The sequence below is a fragment of the Scleropages formosus genome, chromosome 8, assembly GCF_900964775.1.
Source record: "Scleropages formosus chromosome 8, fSclFor1.1, whole genome shotgun sequence".
Taxonomy (NCBI): domain Eukaryota; kingdom Metazoa; phylum Chordata; class Actinopteri; order Osteoglossiformes; family Osteoglossidae; genus Scleropages; species Scleropages formosus.
In genome coordinates, this window is record NC_041813.1 from 12,965,461 (window position 1) to 12,989,660 (window position 24,200).

Sequence of the window (24,200 nt, forward strand, 5' to 3'; positions counted from 1 at the left end):
ATTTTTGCAATTATTTTCCTAAGGAATTACTTTATGTCTTAACTAAGGACATTGTGGCAACGAACAACTTAGGGAAGCAAATTTGGATTTGTATTTTTTTGCTGTTTTATTTGTTCATCATCAGCCACCTCGTCTATTTATTCTGCACAGCAAAGCAGCAAAAACAAAAAAAAAAATCTTACATTTTCTTCCAAAACACACACAATCCCACAGGGAGGACAGAGTGCAACAGAAGACATACTTGCAGGGGGAAACCAAATATTACAAACACATACATAATAACCCCCCCAGGAATTTGCATCAACAATACAAAAAGAACAAAGACAACACATCACAGGTTTATTAAATGCAATTAAAACAACACAAATACTCCATGTGGGGTAAAGGCGGTGTGAAGGGCCCCACCACCCCACTGGTAGAATTTTTTGAATTTAGCCATTTTTAACTCCAAGTTTTTTAACATCATGTTAAAAGCCTCTGTGCTCTTCAAGAATATATTGAATTCAAGTATTGAATATTTGCCAGAAGTTTGTTATGAATTTTTGTTGGTTCTCCAGTAATCCTGAGAAATGTCCCAATGGTTTGAAAATGGAATGTGTTGAGAAGTAAAAAAAGAGAAGAAGGAAAGTAAAGCAAAGTAAAACAGCTTAATTTTCACATGGTTTTATGAATAATGGTAAAGAGGTGTCAGCCACATACACCCTCAAGCTGTCAAATACATTGAGTTTAAGCAAATTGACTTCCTAACAACTGTTTAAACCCTTGAACCCCTCAACTATGATCCATTTCTGGTGTTAGTGCAGTTTTTTTGTCACTTTCTGATCTACTTAACAAGAAGCCTAAGGGTAATATCAAAAATAAAAAACCAAAAAGCGGCACAAAAACCAAAAAACTTCAGATAATACGAAACATACAACGACATTCACTGCAGACCGGGCGTGAGATCCGCTTTGAGGAGACTACAGTACTTGCACCTGCTCCTGGGTACAGGAGCCGCATAGTGAGGGAGGCAATCGAGATAGAGAAGCACCCCAACAATTTCAATCGGGAAGAGGGCTTCAGACTTTCAAGTGCCTGGACACCACTCATCTCACGTCTTCGCACCAGTCATAAAACAACCCGACCACCTCTCATTAAAACTCGGTTGATCGAGCCACCCTGTTATGAACGAAACAGCACAAAGAGAAAACACAGCAGGGGCACCACCTATTAGGACCATCCGCTATGACCTCCGGCCGCGTTCCCGTCCATAAATACAGCCACCCTCGTCAAACACGCCATTTCACATTTAACCTCCACAAGATGTGATCACACCCTGATGATGCTTCCAGCAAGAGAAGTGAAACGTCGGAACCAATGTCCCATACGCAGTTTAATCCAGAGGAACAAAACCTTCAGCAAGTTTCAAAATGCATAAAAGTTGAGTTAAAGTAGATGCAGAAAAAAGAATGTGAGACACTGGCTTAGAAATTAGGTCACGGATACAGCTTTTTCATTGATATAATGCTTATAAAGAGTTGGAAAGGGAGCAGAGCTGTCACAGTGTGGAAGGAAATGGGTGAGGAGCAGCTCTGCACTATTCCTGCTGCAGTCTGCCATCAATGATTAATTGGTGTCAATACGTTGCTTGTCAATCAGTCTTCTTGGGGCAGCAGGAGGGTATGATGCTTAGAGCCATTTTCTTGTAATTGGAAAATCCATCTATTTTCTTAACCGCTTAGTCCTTCTAGAGTTGCGGTGGCAATAGGGAGAGCAGAGAAGCCTAGACAACCCTGTCTCTTGCAACTTCCTCCATCTCAACCCGGGGGATCCCCAGCTGCTCCCAGGCCAACTGGGAGATATAATCTCTCCGGCGACTCCTGGGCCGACCTCAGGGTCTCATCCCAGTTGGCCATGCCTGGTATACCTCCAAAGGGAGGCACCTGGGGGCATCTTTACCAGATGCCCGAACAACCTCAACTGGCTCCTCTCAATGTGGAGGGGTAGTGACTCTACTCTGAGCTCCTCCCGGATGACCGCACTCCTCACCCTGTCATGGAGAGTGAGTTCCACCAGCCTGTGAAGAAAACTCATTTCAGCCGCTTGTATCCGCAATCTTATTCTTTCGGTCATTATCCAGAATTCATGACCATAGATGAGGGTAGGAATGTAGACCAACCAATACACAGAGAGCTTTGCCTTATGGCTCAGCTCCCCCTTCACCACTACAGTCTGGTGCAGCGACCGCGTTACTGCTGCTGCTGCTCCCAGTCTACAGCCAATCTCACGCTCCCTTCTCCCCTCACTTGTGAATAAGACCCCAAGATACTTCAACTCCTCCACCTGGGGCAAATTCTCTCCCCTTACCTGAAGGGGGCATGCCATCCTTTTCCGTGAGAGAACCATGGACTCAGAAATGGAAGTGCTGATCCTCATCCCAACCGCTTCACACTTGACTGCAAACCATTCCAGTGCATGCTGGAGGCATCCATGTGATGGTGCCAAAAGGACAACATCATCTGCAAAAAACAGAGACATTACCTTCCGGCCCCAACATAGAATGCCCTCCAGACCTTGGCTGCGCCTTGACATCCTGTCCATGAAAACCACAAACAGAAGTGGGGACAAGACAGAACCTTGGCGGAGTCCAACACTCACATTGAACAGCTTGACTTAATGCTGAGTATGCGGACACAGCTCTCGCTCCATGTGTACAGAGACTGAATGGCCTGCAGTAGTGGCTTCGGCACCCCATACTCCTAAAGCACCTCCCACAGAATTTCTCGGGGAACACAGTCATAGGCCTTATCCAAGTCTACAAAACACATGTAGACTGCATTAGCGAACTCCCACGCTCTCTCAATTATCTGTGAGAGGGTAAAAAGCTGTTTCACTGTTCCACAGCCAGGACGGAATCCGCATTGTTCCTGTTCAATCTGAGGTTCAGCTATCTGCCAGAGCCTCCTTTCCAGTACCCTGGCATAGACTTTCCCAGGGAGGCTGAGATGTGTGATACCCCAATAGTTAGCACACACTCTCCAGTCCATTTTCTTAAAGATAGGGACCACCATCCCAGTTTGCCAATCCAAAAGCAACTGTCCCTGAGGTCCATGGAACATTGCAGAGGTGTGTCAGCCATGACAGCCCCACAACATCCAGGGCCTTAAGGAGTTCTGGGCAAATCGTATCTATCCCCAGTGCTTTGCCACTGTGGCGTTTTCCAACTCACCTCACCCACCTCAGTGGACCAGGAAAACGGACTCTGATACCCTGGAAGCCTCTGGTCCTGACTCCTTTAACGGAGGCATACCTCTTTGGTTTAGGAGTTCCTCAGAGTGTTCCTTCCACCTCCCGACAATGTCCTCATTTGAAATCAGGGTTTCTCAACCTTTGCTGAGCACAGCTTGAGCAAAGCTCCTCCAACCCCTCCTGAGCTGCCAGAACCTTTTTGAGGCAGACCGAAAGTCATTTTTCATGGCCTCTCCAAACTCCTTCTATGCTCCAGGTTTTGTTTCTGCGACCGCAGCCGATACTGCCTCTTCTGCCTGCCAGTCCATATCTGCTGAGTCAGGAGTCCCCAGAGCCAACCAAGCCCTAAAGGCTTCCTTCTTCAGCTTGACAGCTTCCCTCACCACTGGTGTCCACCAACCAGTTCTTGGGTTGCCACCCGCTGGCACCAGTGAGCTTTTGGCCACAGGTGTGCCTGGCTGCTTCCACAATGGAGGTTTTGAACAGGGTCCATGTAGACTCCATGTCCTCTACCGCCCCCGGGGCATGGGAGAAGTTCTCCTGGAAGTGAGAGTTAAAATCATTCAGGATACGGTCCTCTGACAGTCGTTCCCAGTACATCCCCACGTACACTAATAAGCATCCTAGTGTTTGGACATGGTGTTTGTTATGGACAAACCATGGCTAGCAAAGAAGTCCAATAACATTTCGCCATTCAGGTTTAGATCGTTCAAGCCGTTCTTCCCAGTCACCCCACTCCAGATTTCCTAGTCATTGCCAACGTGAGCATTGAAGTCCCCCAGCAGGACTATGGAGTCTGTAGGTAGGGACCAATCCAGAATCCCACCCGCTCTCTCCAAGAAGGTTGAATACTCTGAACTTCTGTTTGGTCCATAAGCACAAACAATAGTTAAAGTTTTCCTCTCTGCAACCTTAAGTCGCATTGAGGTGACCCTCTCATCCACTGGGACAAACGCCAACTGAATGGCAACCAGCCGGGAGCTTGTGAGTATGGCCACACCTACCCGGCACCTCTCACCCTGTGCAACTCCTGAGTAGGAGAGAGACCACTTCCTATCGAGGAGTTTAGTTCCAGAGGCAATACTGTGAGTGGAGGTGAGCCCAACTATATTTAATTGGTATCTTTCAATCTTCAGCACCAGTTCCGGCTCCTTTCCCCCCAGTGAGGTTACATTCCACTTGCCAAGAGCCAGTTTCTGCTACAAGGGTCTGTGATGCCATCCGCCACCCTGCCCTCTCCTGCTGCCTGAAAGTCATTGCACCCATCCCCCATGTTGGACCTTGCAGGTGGTGGGCCCATATGGCGCCCCCATGTTGCCTTTTTGGGTTGAGCCCAGCCGGGTTACGTGGGCTGCCCGGCCACCAGGTCCTCACCTAAGAAAATTACTCCCAGGCCTGGCTCCAGGGTAGTTCCCGGTGACCCTATTCTGGGGAGGGTACATGTTGTACTCTTAATCTTAATGAATGTCAAAGCTACTCTGAAAACTACTCTAAAAGCTATTCTGACATGTTATACTTTAATTACAATTTCCATTCTTTCTCATGGAAAAAATCCTACTATACATTGCATGATTATAGGACATGTTTTTGATCTAAATTATCATCATATAGCAGGTTTGTGTCCTATGAAAGCAACACAGACTTGATTAAAAAAATCAGCTCACAAATTTTGCCTCAAGCCTTTGGTAATTCTCAAAAAGATCTGAAAACCTACACATTCCTGGCTTCCAGGATGTTAAAAACTACTCTCTTAGCACATTTTTGCTGAGTTCCACAAATTGTAATGTTTTTCTGACAAACACATATTGTCTCTACGTCAGTTTGATGATTGCAAAATAAAGAACTATCCTCAGTGTTCAGTGTTAGTGTTCAGTGTACTGCACAGAAATATTAAGTGCCTTTGAATCTGTCTCTTGGCAACCACATACTGAACTGTATTTTGAATCTAGAATATTCTGTGCACCACTTGTGTCTTTATGCTGTGCATCCACTGAATAGGTCCATCCATCTGATCCTGGTTGTCCTTATCTTTTTTCCCCTCCAACTTTTCCAAGCACACAGAAATTTAATATTGCATATTCTAAACATATACTGTATGTGGCCACAGCTATCAGGTTGTCTTTGTTGTTTAGTCGTGTTAAACATACAAAAAGTCATTCAAGAATTTGCTGCATTTCATTAATTTCTTACATCTCTAACTCCAAAACATGCTGTTTGAAAGTATCCCGCTTGCATGGTCTTCCGAACATCCAAATATATATGTCATTCAGCGAGAAATGAATTAAGTCATTTATTTGCATGCAAGATGGTGCACAAAAGAGGAAAGAACATGGTGACAATTTTTCGTATTGATTGAATAGGCACAGGAAAAGTTGAGTTTTGTCAAACATGTTATTGCTAGTAGCCTGGCCTGGTAGTGTTTTAATCATTCCGCATTTTAGAACAAGATTGCCAGGTTGTGATATTGAAATTATACTGACGATGGATTTTAGCGTACTGTAGATATTTTGAGCAAAAATGCAGTTGTTTATATATGTTATACACACAATGACTGAGGCTGCTTGTCCCAACCAGGGCCTGGCAAGCCAGAGCCTAACCCAGCAATATAGTGCACAGGGCTAGAGAGGATACACCAAGGGCAGGACACTGGTCAGCACCTCAAGCAGGACTCAAACCACAGATCCACCAAACAGCAGGCAGAGGCCAAGCCCGCTGCACCACCACAGCTCCCCTGTCGTATATATTATAGATATTGTAACGACCCGCGTTACTGTTTAAATGTAGATAGTTGCATTATGGGAAATAATGTTAAATGTGTGTAACCACTGGGGGCACTTAGGGGGAAAATGGTGGGGTGACCGTGTCTCTTGGTGTGTTGAGAGCTTAGGGGCGCTAAGGCAGGCTGGCTGTAAGTGCAGGTCTTGGAGGAAAAGGGGTCCTCGGACCAAGAGCATTCTTCCCTTTGTGTTGGTGTTCAAATAAACCGTTCGTTATGAACGCTGCCTCCGCGTCCTCCTTCGCCCCATCCAAACCCACGGCGCTGCGCGCCACAATATTATAATTTAATAGCTTTAAAACACCTAAATGTTTTGATGATACGGTCAAGCACGAGACGCATTTCGTTGTTACAGTGTCAAAAAGTCTACGGACAGTTGTGCAGACTGAACAGCTTTCCCTTCGCTGCGTGGTGTCTGATGACGTCATCGTCTGACCCCCCCCCCCGTGACGGTAAATCCAGCCAACAGTTTGGAAACCCGGCTAACAGGAAGTGTCCTTCTCTCCAAGCTGCGATTCAGCGTGAAGGAGGAAAAAGTCTCTGTGGCTCTTTCCACCCTATTGGCACGTTTTTGTGACAGATTGTGAGGGGAGAAGAACGCAGGAGAAGAGCAAGAGGTGAAGATGGGCGCTTGTCTGGCGCTCTGCTCCCTGGCCAGCTGTGTGAGTACAGTAACACGACACGTCCTCACGCACGGACGGAGCCGTAGCGCGACGCCTCTATCTGAGTCCTTTGCTTTTTCTAATAATCGTTATTCCCACGGACATCATCATGTCATGTGTAAAGCGCGTATTGTGTGCTTTCACCTGCCACCGGCCTCAGTTATGAGGATTTTTTTTCCGTTAACTAACGGTCTTGTCGCGCGACATCATGCATTCGATGATGTGCTAACCGAGTCTCGGAAACGCAGTGACAAGTCACAATGACCTCGAATAATATGGCATTCACTCTTAAAATATGAATGGTTTCTGGTGTTTTCCCAAATGCCGTGACGAGCGGAAGCAAAATCAAATTGTAAATTTTCCGTGTCGCTGTCAGTATGCCAGCTTTGTGCCAGGCAGTCCCCTGTGTGTATTTGGCCCCCCGGCGTCCCCCAGACCAAGTCACCAAACTATAGGCGTGAAACTAATTTTCAGAAACAGAGATGAATAGCGTTGCTGGTCAAACTTCCTGGGTTATTGTGAAATAAAATGTACATACAAGTATATGAGCACGCATACTCAGTTTTTATACTGTATTTAAGTAATGCGTAAAGTAAAAATTTATACGTATAAGTACCCTCTGGCAAACCTTGTCCATTTAAACTGAATTCTTTAGAATTCGATAAATCAGCAGCAGAACACCTGTTATACTTATTTAAGTTGGAATGAAATCTAATTTAAAAATAACTTCCTGCCCTCTGTTACTTTATAGTTTTATTTTTTGGCTAAATGCGCTATTTTAACATTAATTAACCTTTGACACAAATTGTAAATGTACCAGGGGATTTGCAGGATGCTGTGATGCTGTTCTTTGTTTCAGTAGGCATTATTGTCACATTTAAATAAAACAATTTTTAAATGATTATTAAAAATATTTATATATGGACCTGTTTATCTTAGACAATTTAGTAATCCACCAAGAGGCTTAGTATTTAAGGCTGTTTTCTTGCAGTCTGAAGGTTAGTTTAAACCCCTCTCCTGTACCCTTGAGCAAGCTGTTTACCCTGAATTGCTCCAGTAAAAACGTGTGTAAATATGTAGATCCTTGTAAAGTTGATCTAATTTTGTAAATTCCCTTGGACAAGATGAATAATGCATAAGAATCCTGATTCTGTCTGCAAAAGAAAAATCCATGATGCATACTAGTATTTGACATAAAACAAGCTTTATCTGCATCTGAACTGTTTCAAGAGAGTGTATATTCATTCATTCACCTAGTTGTTACTCATATACTGGGGACATGAACAGAAGCAGTAGCATGCATTAAGACTGCAGAGTTTATGGTCATTGTATATGCTTGACTACAGCATGTGTTAATATGCAATATGCAAGTCAACTGGTCATCTTCTGTTTTTCTCACTGTGATAAGGCAAGTATACTTCAGTGCTCTCACCTCTTTCACTGTGTCCATGCTGCTCCAGGTATACACTGATGTAACTAATGTCTGCACAAAACTGTTTTGGCACTTTCTCAGACATAACTTTATGATGTTCTGCCTGTCTCTTTATTCTCTTTGATATCACATGCATTTACCAGACCATCTCGCTCTCTCAGGCCTCGTGTCTCTGCGGCTCAGCCCCCTGTCTGTTGTGTGGCTGCTGTCCCTCCACCTATAACTCCACAGTTACACGGCTCATCTTCTCCTTCTTCCTGCTGCTTGGCACCCTGGTATCGGTCATCATGATACTGCCTGGCATGGAAGAGCAGCTACAGAAGGTAAGAGGGTCTTCTTTCTCTCAGAGGTCATACAAAGTGTGATAAACAGAGAGCTTAGGTTGTTGCCCTTTTTGAAAGGTTACCTTGTGGCTAAAACTGTGGCCTGCTGTCATGTTGACTGAAAGTAAAAGTAGACTTAGAAATGCACCAGGGCTTTGAGAGACCTCCAGATCTTACCTTACTGCAGCCCATGGTCTGCTCAAAAAAGCAGTCTTCTTCACAGGAGAGCTGTTTTTGCCTGGGTGGTTCTCTGGGAGATAGATAGCTTATTTGACCATTGTCCTTCAGGGCACAAGTGGAACCTTGTTCCAAATGTTGAGCGCTTAAATGACTGGACTCCACATCTAGTGTTAACCTTGAAGAAGTGTTCAGATACAAGTAATGGGAATATGAATCAGATCTTCTTAAAGGCATAGCTAGTTAATCCAGATTGTTTAAGAGAAGAGTTAAAGGTAGAAAGCCTCTGTGGAAACAAAAGGCTGTAACTCTGCTTAGAACAGCTTGACAAGCACTTTTATTGTAAACTGTGGAATTAGGTCTCATTAACACAAGGGCTTTATTTCCTCTAAAGCAGTGGTCTCCAACATGGTGCCGCGGACACCTGGTAGCCCACATGTAGTCTGCGAGTCGCCCACCAAGCACGTTCTATAAATAGACTGTTTTAATTATTGATTTTAGTTTTTTTATTATACTTACAAAACATTTAAAAGTGTTATGTTAACATTTCGTATAACATTAAAACATCAAATAATCATCATCTAAAAATTTTAAATATTTAGAAGTTTACGCATGTTATTGTTAACGTACGTTGTGTACGTTTCTCGTAGGCTATTCTGTGAGTGGAGGCGGTAGCGAGCTGACGGCATAAACAAGGTGAAATCAGCTATAACAAAATAACAACAAAGGATTAATTATGGCTGATGGTGCAACCGGTCCTGCAAAAAAGAAAAAGACTTATTAGCTTAACGAGGAGTGGGAGACAGAATTTCTCTTCACAAATGTCAAAGGCAAAAGTGTATGCCTCATCTGTGGGGCTAGCATCGCGGTATCCAAGAGACACAACGCAGAGAGACATTTCACCTCAATCCACAGGACCTTCAATAGCAGTTATCCACTAGGTACATCACTTAGAAAAGAAAAAGTTAACGAGGTGAAAGCAACATTAAGCAGGCAGCAATTATTTTTTACCAGACCCGCTAAGAAGTTACAGGCTACAACCGAAGCTTCATTTAGGGTTGCTCATTTTTTGACAAAGCACAAAAAAATCCTTCTTGGATGGTGAAATTGTCAAGGGAGCAATGACTGTGATAGCCAACACACTGTTTAAAGATCACAAGAATGGAGATGAAATCATGTCTGCAGTCTCCAATGTTCAGCTCGGGGCGAACACAATCGCAAGATGAGTCACGGCTGTGTCAGTGAACGTAACGAAGCAACTGGAGAAAGACTTAGGTTCGTGCAAATGGTTTTCCATTCAGTGTAGATTTTAGCTGATGGTTTTCATTAGAATGGTTTTCAGTGAAAGAGGAATTCCTGACATTACTGCCCCTTAAGACAACAATGAGGGGTGTTGATATTTATGATGCAGTTAAGAAGTACTTCATCAACCAAAACGTGCCATTAGAAAAGCTGGTATCAGTGACAACTGATGGAGCCCCTCTGATGACTGGCCGGCACACTGGATTCGTTGCGTTATGCAGAGGGGACCCGGATTTCCCAAAGTTTCTACATTACCACTGCATTATACACCAGCAGGCAATGTGTGCCAAAGTGATGGAATTTGATCACGTAATGACCCCTGTAGTTAAAATAATTAACAGCATCTGGTCAAAAGAAAAACAGCACAGGTCATTCAAGGTGCTTCTTGCAGAGCTCTCAGCTGAATATGGTGACCTGTTGCTTCACACTGATATTCGTCGGCTGAGCAGAGAAAGGATTTTGCAGCGTTTTTCTGCACTTTTGAGTGAAATCAAGGTGTTCGTGGAATCCAGAGAAGAGGATACCTCCACATGCTTGAAAACACTGAGTGGCTACTGGACCTTGCCTCCCTGGCATCACTGAGAAATTGAATAATTTGAACTGTGAACTGCAAGGCAAAGGTAAGACAATCAGTGACATGATCAGTGCTGTAAATGCATTCAAAGCCAAGATCAGCTTTTTCTCCACATATTTACAGAGGAAGAAATTGAATCACTTTCCATCCATGCAGTCAATGCTAAGCAACAATGCTTCTGCATCTGAGGTCTTTGACAGAGCATTGAATAAGTACTCTGAAGGCTTGACAAAGCTTGGACAAAAATTTGAGGACAGATTCAATGACTTTGATAAGCTGCAAACATGCGTGTCGTTCATTGCAAATCCTTTCATGCAAGTGGACATATTGTACATTTCTGAGGAACTAAGTGATGCATTGAACCTGGATTCTAGTGAGGTTGAGATGGAGATTCTCACTCTGCAAAGTGACATTAACCTCAAAGCCCATCAGGGGGCCGCAGACTTTTGGAAACTTGTTGACCCAGAGAAATACATAAACATTTGCACGGCAGCCATGAAAGTTGCTTGTCTTTTTGGTTCAACTTACCTGTGTGAATCTGCATTTTCAGATATGAATTTTATTAAGAACAAACACACAAACACAGAATATGCCTTACTGATGCACATTTTGAGGATTAAATTAGACTTGTAGTGTCAGGTTATACTCCTGATTATGGGGCACTTGTGGACATTATGCAATGCCAAGCTTCCCATTAAAAGGCTATTAGATGACCACTGTATTTTTTTTTTTTACCTAATAAAAGCTGATTTGGACAGAACAAAACACAGTCATTTTAAAGAAGATTTATTGTTGAAGATTTATTGTTGCAACTGTGACAAATGACTCTTGAAATTGAATGGCATTAAATTATTTACGGAAATGTGTTCAGTGCAATGTGAAAGAAAAAAATTATAAATATATACACACACACACACATTTTCAGAACCACTTGTCCCATACGGGGTCGCGGGGAACCGGAGCCTACTCGGTAACACAGGGCGTAAGGCCAGAGGGGGAGGGGACACACCCAGGACGGGATGCCAGTCCGTCGCAAGGCACCCCAAGCAGGACTCGAACCCCAGACCCACTGGAGAGCAGGACTGTGGTCCAACCCACTGCGCCACCGCACCCCCAAAACGAACATGGAGGATGCGGGCACAAATTATATATTTTTTTGAGTATATCAAACAAGTAGCCCTCTAGACAATTTTATCCCTTCAGGGAGCCCTCACTCACAAAAAGGTTGGAGACCCCTGCTCTAAAGGATGGTGTTTGTGTGTGTGGCTATATCTCTCACTCTTTATATCTTGTACATCTCAAGATCCCAGGCTTCTGCAAGGGCAGCAGCTCCATACCGGGTGTGGAGAATCATGTCAATTGCAACATCATTGTGGGCTACAAGTCCGTGTATCGTGTGTGCTTCGCCATGGCTTGCTTCTTCTTCATCTTCTCCCTCATCATGGCCCGGGTGCGCAGCAGCAAGGACCCCCGTGCAGCTCTCCAGAATGGGTATGCGCAATTGCAAACCTCTTTGGTTAAGTTGTGGGTTTCCAGCCCTCATCTTGGCCGGCTGGAATGTTTGCATGTTTTCAAGTTTGATTTAAATAGCTGACAGATTCAGTGCTGAGATAGTAGGGTATATTAATTTGATTAAGAAAGTAATTCAGGGCTTAAGTGCAAAGACGGAATGAAAACCTATACCACTGTGAGAACTGGGGACCGTTGGGCTAGCTGGCAATTTGTGAGCAGTAGCTCTCTGGTGGCTAAAACTGTCACAGTCACTAAGCAAAGCATGATATTCTTTTCCCTTTTTCCTTTGATGCTTTTACTGCAGATAGCTGCCCCTGTTTCAGAGGGGTATGCAAAGCTGCTCAGTAATCAGTGCACTTGTGGCTCACTGAGCCCATAATCTAGTCCTCCTTCTGCTAAGAGCTGCCAAACAATTTGCAGTAGTAGGTGTTTCACATCAGAAGAAAGTGAAGAGATAAAGGACTTTGGTAGCACTTGGCATTAGTCAAGGCCTACACAGATGAAACAGAGTATTCTCTGGTTCAGCTCGCTGCATTTCAAGGTTTATTGTGGGGTTTTGCTGAAGGCTTCAATGCTGTTTTCCCAGGTTCTGGTTCTTCAAGTTCCTGATTTTGGTGGGTATCACAGTGGGAGCATTTTTCATCCCAGATGGCACCTTCAGCACAGGTACTGTGGAAGAATAGCAATGACTCTTGCAGCTACTAAAGTAAAATATTAATATAATTGAGATTCAAGTAAAGCGCTATGTAGAATACTGCCAGCAATAGGAAGTCTGCCTAGCATTTCCACGAGAGACATCATCAGTCAGATTAGTGTTAGCTTCACATTTAACAACCGCAAGTTTGGAGGATAGGAGAACAGCAGAAAAAAGATTCCGAATTAGTACATAATGCTTAATAGGGGTGCCTGAAAAGTTCAGGAACCCATACTGTTTCCACAAGGCTCCAAAATCACAAGCAACACCAAAAGCGTACCTGAAGTCAGTGTCTTGAGGTAGTTTTCCCCACTTACACCAAGACAAAACAACAGGTTCTACAAAAGAGTTAGGAGTTAGTAAGGGAAAATCTGATCATGTCTTTGGACAATGACCCTTGATAAGAAAAGGGGTTGTTCGTGGCAAAAGGAGCACATGATCCTCTTATTTTCTTCTTGGGACAATCTGGGGTCCAGTGACCAGGCTTCCCAGAGTAAAAACACTGATTTGAGTCAGTTTTGGGGCCTTTGTTCTGTCCTCCAAGTTAACGGGCCTACCTCATCTGCTACCCTTATGCTGTCTTTGATGTTGACCCCAACCCTTAGGGTTCACCTGAATGGACATGAACTTGTCAGCCTTCTGCTCCTTTTTATTTTCTATTTGTTTACACAAATGGATAGCACACTAAGAACCTCTTCAGCTGGTTCCCCTCCAATGTCATACAGTACTTCTTTACTTCATCGCCTACCAAAGCATTATGAAATACCCTTAGTCTATCATCCTTTTCTGGATCCTCACCTGGCCACTTAGCCTTATTTGTCAAAGCCTCAATATATCTATCAGGTACCATGGCATCCAGCAACTGATTAGTGTCATCTCAGGTGGGTTTATGGCACCGAAAAATAACTCTGTCGCTTCTTAAAGTGTTCAGGGTTTGCCTTTATATCTCCCAACTGCAATGCTATGTCCCTAAATCTGAGACAGTCCATGGTGGATATATATGCACTTGGGTACCTAATGGTCTTGGAAACACCCTCTGAGGGAACAGTCTATCTGCCTCTGTTCCCAAATCAGTTGGCAGGGATTCATTAGGTTGTATACACTTTTTAGTCTTAGATCTCATAAGCACTGGTTCTGTTTGTGTATACTGAGGTTGTTTACTTTTAAGAAATTACTGTCTCAACTGAGCTTCGGGAGATGGGGGAGCCACTTAATAGGAGCTGGGATGCAGAGATGGACCCTCACCAACAGCTGAATTGGGGGTAGTTGGTTCAGGTTTAGATCCTCTGTATTCTCAGTTAAAGGTATAAGCCATGCCATAATGGCTGTCTCTAAGAACTTCTCATTTTCTCTCTGCCAGTTTGTCCTCATCCCTTACTTCAAAGACCCTTATAACTTTATTTCCATTCTTTATGCCAGTGAGAGCTGGGTGTACACTGGTTTTAAGCTGGTTCACTTAATTTTTTTTTCCCTTTTTCTTTCTCTTCTCTGTACTTTCTTTTTACTAGCCTCCATGGACTTTACCATCTTTCATCTGTTTTATCTCTCCACATTATAAAAGCCTTCCAATTAGCTCTTTTCCCTTTCTGTCCCAAAGCTTTCCGCAAACTCTCTAACTTGTCCCAGTCAAAACTTCCACTACAGACCCACAGTTTGTCTGCATCCTTTGTCAGCTGCACCCACCTGTCTAGTTCTTGTAACTACTTCAAGACCATAATTAGCATGCATATAAGACCTTTGAGGGGGTGCAGTGGCACAGCGGGTTTGGCCAGGGCCTGCTCTCCAGTGGGTCTGGGATTTGAGTCCCGCTTGGGTTGCCTTGTGACGGACTGGTGTCCCATCCTGGGTGTGTCCCCTCCCCCCTCCAGCCTTGCACCCTGTGTTGCCGGGTTAGGCTCCGGTTTGCCACGACCCCACTTGGGACAAGTGGCTTCAGACAATGTGTGTATGTGATAACACCTTTGAGTACCACACTGCGGTGGATCCTCCACTTTACTCTGCTTACCAACATTAGACCACATTGTGTTTTATTCTCTTCTATCCAACATACCACCACTTATGATAACCTCTAAGCAAGCAACCACTTTACACTAATATGCCTATGTTGACATTTACCATTTACCAAAACATAAATACAATATTCCCGCACCACGCAGAGGAATACAAAAACATACATGTACAGAAAAACATAAGACAAGTCAACATAGATGAACCGAAACATTGAAACAACACTCAGCCAAGAAAGACACTCGAAACACAAAATCCGCTCAAGCTTTTTGCACCTCTGAGGTGCTGACTGACCTCACAGTGGTCAGCCAGGCTTCTCTCCTGACCCACTGTAACCTGCCCATTGGGACTCGAACCCTTGGCAGTACTTACCTGCAGTTATCCATTCTTAGCGGCCTACAAGGCTTTCTCTCTCACACACTAGATCTGCCTGCTGGGACTCAAACCCATGGCAGTACCAGGCCTCGATAACAAACTTCAGTGTCTTTTGACCTCAGAGGATAAAAAAAAAGGCTTTGTGTCACCAGCAGACAAAGGGACTACCTTTGGCTTCTCCAGCAGAAGTGTAATGTTATAATTTGTAAGGACATTGTTATTAGTAGGGTGCTCGATTTCCTTGACTAGAAGATGCACACCACCAACTTGATGGTGGAGGGCATAGATTTGTAAACTGAGGTTCCTTGGAAAAGTGCTTAGTTGATCTGTTTCAATGTGAATATTCAACTGTACAAGTGGATACAATTTGCAAGTTTTCAGGGATACCATAGTAGCAGTACAGCCCTAAAATCTATGTAAATGTTGTTACCTAAAATAAATGTCTTGGTCACATGTACCATGTTAAGCCTAGCTTTTTTGCATAAATCCATGAATGTTATGACAGACTTCAGAAATTGTTAAAGAATATCTTCCAATGGAGCCTCTTGAGGAAGTCCTCAAGCTGTTGCTAATTTGACACGCCTCCACTCTGGCAGTAATTACGTTGCTAGTAACACTGGAGCCATACCACATTCTCCATAGTACTGAGCACATAGCACATTCCATATAGAATTGTAACAGTTGTGGCTCATTGTGTAGGTATTTGTGCTGGATGAGCTTCTTTAGAATTCAAATGACTTTATGCAGTTTTAGACTAGATGTTTGCAGACAGACTGATTCTTTGTTTTTTATTACCCAAGATTGAGTAAACTTTGAAATTGTAATTTTTCAGTTTCTTTCGGCTGCTATTCCTGGTGTGGGTCGCAGTGGTAGAAAGCTGAGCAGGCAGGTGCAGAACTTCCTCCTTTCTTCTTTCCTGGTAACAGTTCCTAACTCCTCCTGGGGAATCTCTAGAAGTTCACAAGCCAGCTGAGAGTTAGAATCCATCCAACGTGTCCTGGGTTTGCCCCAGACATGGAATATGCATGATGTAACTACAGTGAAATGACACAACCAAATTACCTTCACTTATTTGTTGCAATCCAGTGGTGTAGTGAATCACACACCTCTTCACCGTGTCGTGGACAGTGATCCTGCTGAGAGACTCATGATGGCTGCAAAATCATTTTCTTTTAGCCGTCACTCAAAGCTTATGACCATAGGTGAAAATGGGGGCGTAGACTGAGCTGAAAACTGAGAGCATTGTCCAAAGGTTGAGTTCCTGCTTCACCAGCACAGATTGGTACAGTGATGGTTGAATTACCTATGCTGCCACAGTCTCTTTCAACCTCTTTCCCATCACTCCTCAGCAAGACCTGTACTTTGAATTGTCTACTGATTGTGGGCAGTTTGATGAGCAGTTATCCTCCCCAGCTAGAGAGAGCAACCCACTTTTTTACAGCAAAGGATCATGACCTCAGACTTGGATTTTCATTTTAGCCAACATCACATTTGGCACCAAAATTTTTGAGTGTGCATCCAAGGAGATGTTTTGCTAAAGCTAAAAGGACAACACAGTTATAGGTTGTAGGTTATATTGACTTTTAGGTTGTATGCTAGTCAACTTTAGTACTAGTAAAGTCTGAGTTTAGTCACTAGTACTGCTAAACTCAGAAAACATTCACACTATTCAAAAGTTATATTAAACATTAAATTATGATAAAATGCAAATAAGTTCCCAGAATAAATGCTCAAATATTTGTTTTAACATTATAATAGGTGAGCATTTATTCTAACTTTTTTTAGTTAATGGAAATGGATAATTCACTATAATTCTGTCAAATGCTAAACAATATCAGATATTTTGATGATGTTGATACCCTCTAGTTTATGAGGCATGTCTAGTTAGTGTGTTACCTTAATGAAGCATTAAAATATCTCCAAACTGTTCAGAACTTAGTTCAACACCATGATGCTCACTTGCAAATGTGCATTTTGTTTACCCCTCACTACTTACAACTAGAACACCTCAGGCCAGTAGTCTTTTATGTGCTTTTGAAGTGATTTGTTTTTTAGAGTGCCATTGTAGTTCAAACCCAGCTTAGTCTGTGTGGAGTTCATGTTTGTTGTATGTGTGCATGGGTTTCCACCACAATACAAAGACCTGTCCTTCAAATGAACCGGCTATGCTAAACTGCTCATAGTTTCGGAATGGATGAGTAAACGTGTGTACAAGGTGTACCATTCTTAGCCATACGCCCTACCAGACTGCCACAACCCTAACGACAAGTGGAAAATGTGTGAGTCAGTGATTCATTTTTTAACCTCCGTAATGTTGGACTTATTCCCAAACATTTCACTTGCTGATAATGTTTAAAAGCTTTTATTCATACAATAACTCTTTAACTCTTACAGTATTTGATTCTCACAATACAGGAAGAAAAACCCATTGCTAATGTAGTAAATGTATTTAAACCCACATTCTTTTTCTGAGTTCACCTCTTTGGACACAGATAGTAAACTGGCTGTCAGTTAAGGTGGGATAAAACTCAATTTACTCTGATTGATCAGCACAGAACTCTGATTGACTTCAGATTCCACTTAGCAGAACCAGTTTATGTTGCCAGGGTTTAGTTTGTCTAGATCCCAGTGGGTCATGTCTGCCATTTGCCCAGGACTGCTCCTGAGTGCCACTTCATTTTACAGGTGCTGAATTTCATATCGCCGTTTCAGACTGAGCCCAACCAGGTTATGTGGTTGACCCAGCTTCCAGGCACTTGGGGCAGAGTCCAAGGCCTTTTTGAACTGTTTTTTGTGTAGACCCACCCCGAGCCTATTCACCAAGGGAGACTATACCAGGAGCACAAGGCTCCAGACAACACAGCTTGTGGTGCACTGAGACACAGGCCACACGCGCACGCCTAGGCTACAAATCTGTGTACTGGTATTAGTTGTATGTAATATGAAGTTTAAAAATGCCTATTCTTCCAATTATTATTCTTAACTTCAGTCTGGAGTCTATGTATAAAACAAAGTAAATATAGAGTTTGATTTATAGAGTCAGCATTGGGCTTTCCTTTACTATGCTTGATGCTTATATGCTGTAGCTCCTTCTAGTGGTTGATCACGGATTTGCTTCGATCATTTTTAGCATTGTACTCTTACAATTCATAATTAAAATTATTTAGCTGTTGCATTTTAAAAGAAGTTGTTACACAATTTTACAGTTATTTATACTGCGTTGTGTTCCTATTGTATCAGTTTAGGGTAAGTACCTTGGTCAAGGGTACTACAGCAGAAGCGGAATTTGAATCAGCAGCCTCCAGATTACAAGGTGACTGTCCTAGCCATTACCCTTTTTGCTGCTCATGTTAGTCTGTGCTACAATTTTTAGATTTTCTGTTGTGTTCTCTGAATAAGGGGGCAGTGTTTAAGTACATAATTCTTTTTCTAGCTTGCTGGTGTCTTAGAGCTCCTGAGCTCTGAGTTTGAAACCAGCTCATTCTTCATGGATGCTGCACATTATGTCTGTGTTCACATGGGTTTTCTCTCACAGTCCAAAGATGTGTTTCTGGTGAATCAGTAACTCAAAATTGCCCTGTGTGTGTGTGTGTGTGTGTGTGTGTGTGTGTGAGAGAGAGAGACTGATGGGCTAGTATGCTGCACAGGGTTTACTCCACTTCATGCCCTAGAATTCTGGGGTAGGCTCTGGATCACTGTGACACTGCATTAGTACATGTGATTATTGATAAGGGTTGGATAGATAAATAACTGGAGGTCAACTTGAGCTTGGTAAATTACCTCTAACAACCTAGCTGTGCCTTTGAGAAGGTGTTTCTGAGAGTCAGTGCTACTGCTAGTTCATCTACAAGAGTCTGCTGAAGGTCACACAGTTCATGTCTTCTTGCAGGCATTTAAAATCAAGAATGTGGTATTTCAGATCTGATTACCATTTTGGGGTTACCATGCTTAACCACTGTTTTTATTCATGTTTACATCACATGGTCCATCCTGCACTCATCCCAACAAACATTTCTGTTCTCAGCATCATTGTAAAGCTCAGGCCTTTGTACAGTCTTTAAGGTAAAAATATTATTGCCCAACAATATATAATATCTTGGGTTGTCTAGCACTGTTTGCATTGTGAAGTTCCTTAATAGTTGTTCACATAGAGATAAGAAAAAATCTGTCTTAGCAACAAGCCATTTCTACCAACCCACAAGAAGTACTTGATTCTCAAATGCTAGCCTCTGTTACAGCATCTAGGCTGTGGCACAGAAAGCAAACTCAGGGTATTTATTAAGAGTACACAGTGAAGTAATGGTTCTTTTCCCTTCTCCAACCTTTGTGACTGGCAGTGTGGTTCTACTTTGGAGTGCTGGGATCTTTCGTCTTCATCATCATCCAGCTCATTCTTCTCATTGACTTTGCTCACAACTGGAATAAGACCTGGTTGGAGAATGCTGAAGAGGGTAACAGGAACTGCTGGTTCGCAGGTAACAGTTCTACTGTGTTTGTGCAGAAGTCAGTATAACAGCACTGAGGCTCCTTTTGATCTTGTGCACTTTATCTATCTGGTTGTCATTCATGAATTGTGTTAAAAACATGAGAATGAGCCCTTGTGTCACAACTGTAATTTGTCCTCAGGGTTAGCCACTGTTAAATCAAATCCTGTCCACTGTGTTGCTCTTTTCTTTACATGACTGGAAAGCAAGTTGAATACTTTTAAGAAAGACTAGTGCTTGTGAATGAATGACTCTTTGTGGCCTGTAGGCCTGCTGTCCTTCACCTTCATACACTACACCCTGGCCTTCGCTGCTGTCGTGCTCTTCTACTTATACTACACCCAGCCAGATGCCTGCATCGAGCACAAAGTCTTCATCAGCCTCAACCTCATCTTCAGCATCATTATTTCCATCATCTCTGTCCTACCCCAAGTACAGGTACTGTGTTATAGTATATTTACATCAGGCCATCACATGGTAGGCACACACAGTCACTGTTACATTAAAAGGCCCGTAGTTTGTGAATGTCCCTTTTTGTACTGTGGGCGGAAACCAGAGCACCAAGAAAAGCCATGCAGGCTCCACACTGACAGGGTGGGAATCAAACCAAAGTAGAATAAGTTTATATCTGTGTGTTATCTGCATCAGGAAGTACAGCCTCAGTCCGGCCTGCTGCAGGCCTCACTCATCAGCCTGTACACCATGTACGTTACCTGGTCCGCCATGACCAACAATCCCGGTAAGTCCTTCAAGTCCCTGTAGACACTCTCCTCCTTGGCTAGGCTTCAGGTCTATTGCACACTGGAGTCACGCTTGAACCTTTTTTCTTCATGCAGCAGCATCAGCTGTAATGGTGCACGGGTAAGTTTGGGGCAAGAGCTACAGCTCAGTCCAGCCTTTAGGCTCCTTAGTGCTGGTGATTGTAGAAGTGCCTTGGAAATAATGTCAGAGCATAGCCTGTTTGTAGTGCAGTAGATCAACTTGCAGCATATCTAGCAGTTAATTAGCATGGGTGGTGGTGATTTTCACTTCCCTTCATGCTAATGGTCTACTTTCTACCTGTATGTTCACAGATCGTAAGTGTAACCCCAGCCTGCTGAGTCTGGTGTCCAACACCACCAGCTCCCTAGCCCCTACCACCTCCCCGGGCCAGGTGCAGTGGTGGGATGCCCAGGGAATTGTGGGACTGGTCATCTTCTTCTTCTGCACCCTCTATGCAAGGTATGAGGTACATTGTAAGTAGTTTGACGCAAGGGCATGGAACTGAGCTTTTCCCCCTTTGAAGGAAACAACTCCCTGACTAAATCTGCTTTGGGAATAAAACCCATTTTTATTTTCCAAGATTTTTTTTGTCAAATCATGCTACATAGTTTTGCTTTCATTGACTTAGGAGTGCTTTGAGTGTATACTCACTCTGTTCAATCTTTTGTTTTAGGCTAAATCTTTTTGTCCATTACAACATGATATATACACCTAAGTCTGCAACCCTGGCTTTGTTGAGCTTGATTGGATTAGTGCTGATTTGATAGCCATTAATGTACTAGTTAGTTTGCAGTGAGGCTCAGCCAGTCTGCGGTGTAAACTGGAAGCAGTGATTTCTGCATGTCTCACCCATCTACTCCCGATTGGTCAAATTATTTGGGGACTTTTTATTCTAGTCTGAGTGACCAATTTTGTACTGGGGTCTACGTCATTTTTGTCCTTCACGTGAAAAAAAGTTCCAGGTAGATTCAGCTTAATATTCATCTCTTGCCATGCAATGCTGTCTTTGCAGTGCAGACCTTTGGCATCTTTCTGTCCCCCTTCCATAGCATCCGCTCCTCCAGCAACACACAGGTAAACAAGCTGATGCAAACAGCAGATGCAACAGGGGCTGAAGGTGGGCTGTGTCAAGCAGTGGACAACGAGGAGGATGGCGTCACCTACAGCTACTCCTTCTTCCACTTCTGTCTGTTCCTGGCCTCCCTCTACATCATGATGACTCTCACCAACTGGTACCAGTGAGTGTCTTGGTTAGAGCAGTGTGAACCTCAAATGTGTTATGATATAGGGAAGCTTTTTACAGGGCATCAGGAGGGAGAGTGTTGCCTTCACTTGTGCTATAGCTGCTGCTTTGGCAAAAACTAATGTCCATGATATTTGGAATATAGATTTTTGATTTCTTTACTATTTTTATAAGGCCTTTTTGTGGCGTTCTCCACATCCCATATGTACCTACTTTCTATTCTCCTCGCAACCCTCTGTGTATAGGCCCAATACCACTTCCCAGGTCATGCTAAGCACTATGCCTGCAGTTTGGGTGAAGATCTCTTCCAGCTGGCTTGGCCTGGCTCTCTACCTGTGGACCCTGGTGGCACCACTCATCCTGACCAACAGGGACTTCAGCTGATCACAGGGTGGCACTGACAGCCAAATGTGTTTCTGTGTGTGTGAGACTGATGACAGGGTGAGTATCAGCACCTCAGTGAGAGGATGTGATCCACTTGCACTTTGGCATCTGCCTCTTACATCAGCCACACAGTCACACTGGCCAAGCCTAAGCTGTCAATAATCAAATCGATCAATAACTCAAAATAATGGATATTGAAAAACATTGTGTGTTTAATTTTCTCATTTTCTAGATGTCTACATGTTCTGAAATTTCTTTGGATGATTCTATGAGTGTATTAAGAGATTTGTATATCTTTATACAGATTTTTAATGAATTAAGTTTTGTCATAACTGTACAGACTTTTCAAAACTTGCAGGTAAGAGGCTTTTAAATAAAAAAACCCAACCCAATAAAATGCAGGTTTTAACCCTCAAACCAGAGGTCAGACCCTTAAAAGCAATGGATGCAACCAACACACACTACCTGTTGACAGAGCTTTTCACTCTGTTTTTAGCTCATTTTGCATTTTATTCAACCTTATTTAGCCAGGGCCAGAGAATGTATGTGTAAAGTATTAAGATTCCCTTCTTGTTGAGGTTATGAATAGCAACCAGTCATTACTGGAACACCACTTTTACGTCAGAGAGGCAGCGCCAAGATGATTGACAGGGGTATGATAACTATAAAGGGTGGTCAGCTGCTTTCTGTAGAGCTCCCTGTAGCAGCTGTGTAAAGAGGAGATAAGACTGGCTATCACAGTGATAGAGGCCCAGGAAATTGCAGAGACACTCTCTAACATTCCAGCAACATTTCTGTGATGTAGCAAGAATATGACAAGATGAACAGAGCTATACTGTGACTTATTTACACTTATTAGCAGTCGCTTTTCTCCAAAGCAACTTCCAATGAACCCTATGTAGTGTTATCAGCCCACACACCTTATTCACCCAAGGTGACTTACAATGCTAGATACACTACTTACAATGGGTCACTCATCTATATATCAATGGAACACACTCTCTCACTATGAGTGAACCTGAACAGCATGTCTTTGGACTGTGGGAGGAAATCCATTCAGACATGGAGAAAACATGCAAACTCCACACAGACTGAGCAGGGATCGAATCCACATCCTCTCGCACCACCTAGGAACTGAGACAGCACCACTCCTTGCTGTGCTACCATTCCACTGGTGGCATGTTCTCTGTAAAGTGTAGGATGCTGGTTCAGATGTACCCCAACCCATGGTTTTGAAGCCTTTCTTACTGTTTCGTGGAAAATAAGTGGTAGTTGTAAGGAGTAGTGGTTCAGGTTACTTGGCTGCTTTTTTGATATTCATATTTTCTTGTTTTTTATGCTAGATCTTATGTTAAATTGGTTTCTGCTCTGATAATTGAAGTTAATGCTTTTGTTAGTAGTTGTATAGATTCTCATTCAGTCCAGTGCATTTTCAGTGGAGGAATTATAAATGTTACCACTTCCTAAATTGGAGAGCTAGGTTTGATGAACTAAAAACAGGCTGTGTCTGTATAGTGGGCCAGCTACAGTATAGTGACATTTTTTGTATTCCGGTGCATGGATAAATTGTATCACCTATAAGTACTAAATAGTAAAAGTTGTGCAAAATTACGTGTTTTTTTTAATTGGTTTTTTTGAATGGTTACTTCTGAGGACAGCAGTTTTTGCTTTAAAAAGCTGTTAAATGACTAAATATGAAAATGAACTAATTAGCATGTTAACAGTCAATGTATCCCATTGTGAACAGTGAATAAAGCATGATTTTTTAATTGCTTTTAACTTATCAATAACAGGTGCTGTAATCCGTGTCATTAAATCTTCAAGTGCCTTTTTTTGAATCACCATGAATGAGCTAGATCTGTCAACGATCCATGTAGAAGTGCCTTCTGTACTCTGCTCCAAAAAACCCTAAATGACTGCAAGACTGTCATTGAGATTGTGGTCATGTGTTTCTGAATTTTCAGAATGTTCCTGATTCTCTCAAGTCAGGGGATGCATTGACTACTGTTTAATGCAATAAATATATTCCCTCTGGAAATGTATAATTTTAGTGGCTGCATTTGTGTTTGTTGTGCACATGAATCTTGTTCAGAATGACAATTGTCATTTTGACCGCTAGATGGAACTACTCCATCAATCTGAAATTACTCCAGTGAAACAGTAACAATGATGTGGGTTTTGCATTAATGATTAAAGTTTTTTAATATTACAACATTGGGAAACACGCATCTGAAAGAGTTGCACACTTCTCGGCTGACAAATTGG

The 24,200-nt window shown here is 42.9% G+C and overlaps 1 protein-coding gene across 1 annotated transcript; it reads left to right on the forward strand.

Annotated features, from left to right (window-relative positions):
• Nucleotides 1-6,466: 6,466 nt before the first annotated feature.
• serinc2l (serine incorporator 2, like) lies at nt 6,467-22,843 on the forward strand. Its single transcript, XM_018754799.1, has 10 exons — nt 6,467-6,666; nt 8,260-8,421; nt 11,778-11,965; nt 12,573-12,652; nt 19,400-19,537; nt 19,815-19,984; nt 20,195-20,285; nt 20,620-20,767; nt 21,358-21,546; nt 21,797-22,843. The coding sequence occupies exons 1-10, from the start codon at nt 6,628-6,630 to the stop codon at nt 21,933-21,935; spliced, it is 1,344 nt and encodes a 447-aa protein (XP_018610315.1). The 5' UTR covers nt 6,467-6,627; the 3' UTR covers nt 21,936-22,843.
• Nucleotides 22,844-24,200: the final 1,357 nt, after the last annotated feature.

What these genes read in the sequence shown, in the direction of transcription:
- serinc2l (XM_018754799.1), top strand. Translation starts at nt 6,628, where the DNA reads ATGGGCGCTTGTCTGGCGCTCTGCTCCCTGGCCAGCTGT. An exon ending in TCTGCTCCCTGGCCAGCTGT is followed by an intron (nt 6,667 to 8,259) that starts GTGAGTACAGTA and finishes TCGCTCTCTCAG; the next exon opens with GCCTCGTGTCTCTGCGGCTC. An exon ending in CGCCATGACCAACAATCCCG is followed by an intron (nt 20,286 to 20,619) that starts GTAAGTCCTTCA and finishes GTATGTTCACAG; the next exon opens with ATCGTAAGTGTAACCCCAGC.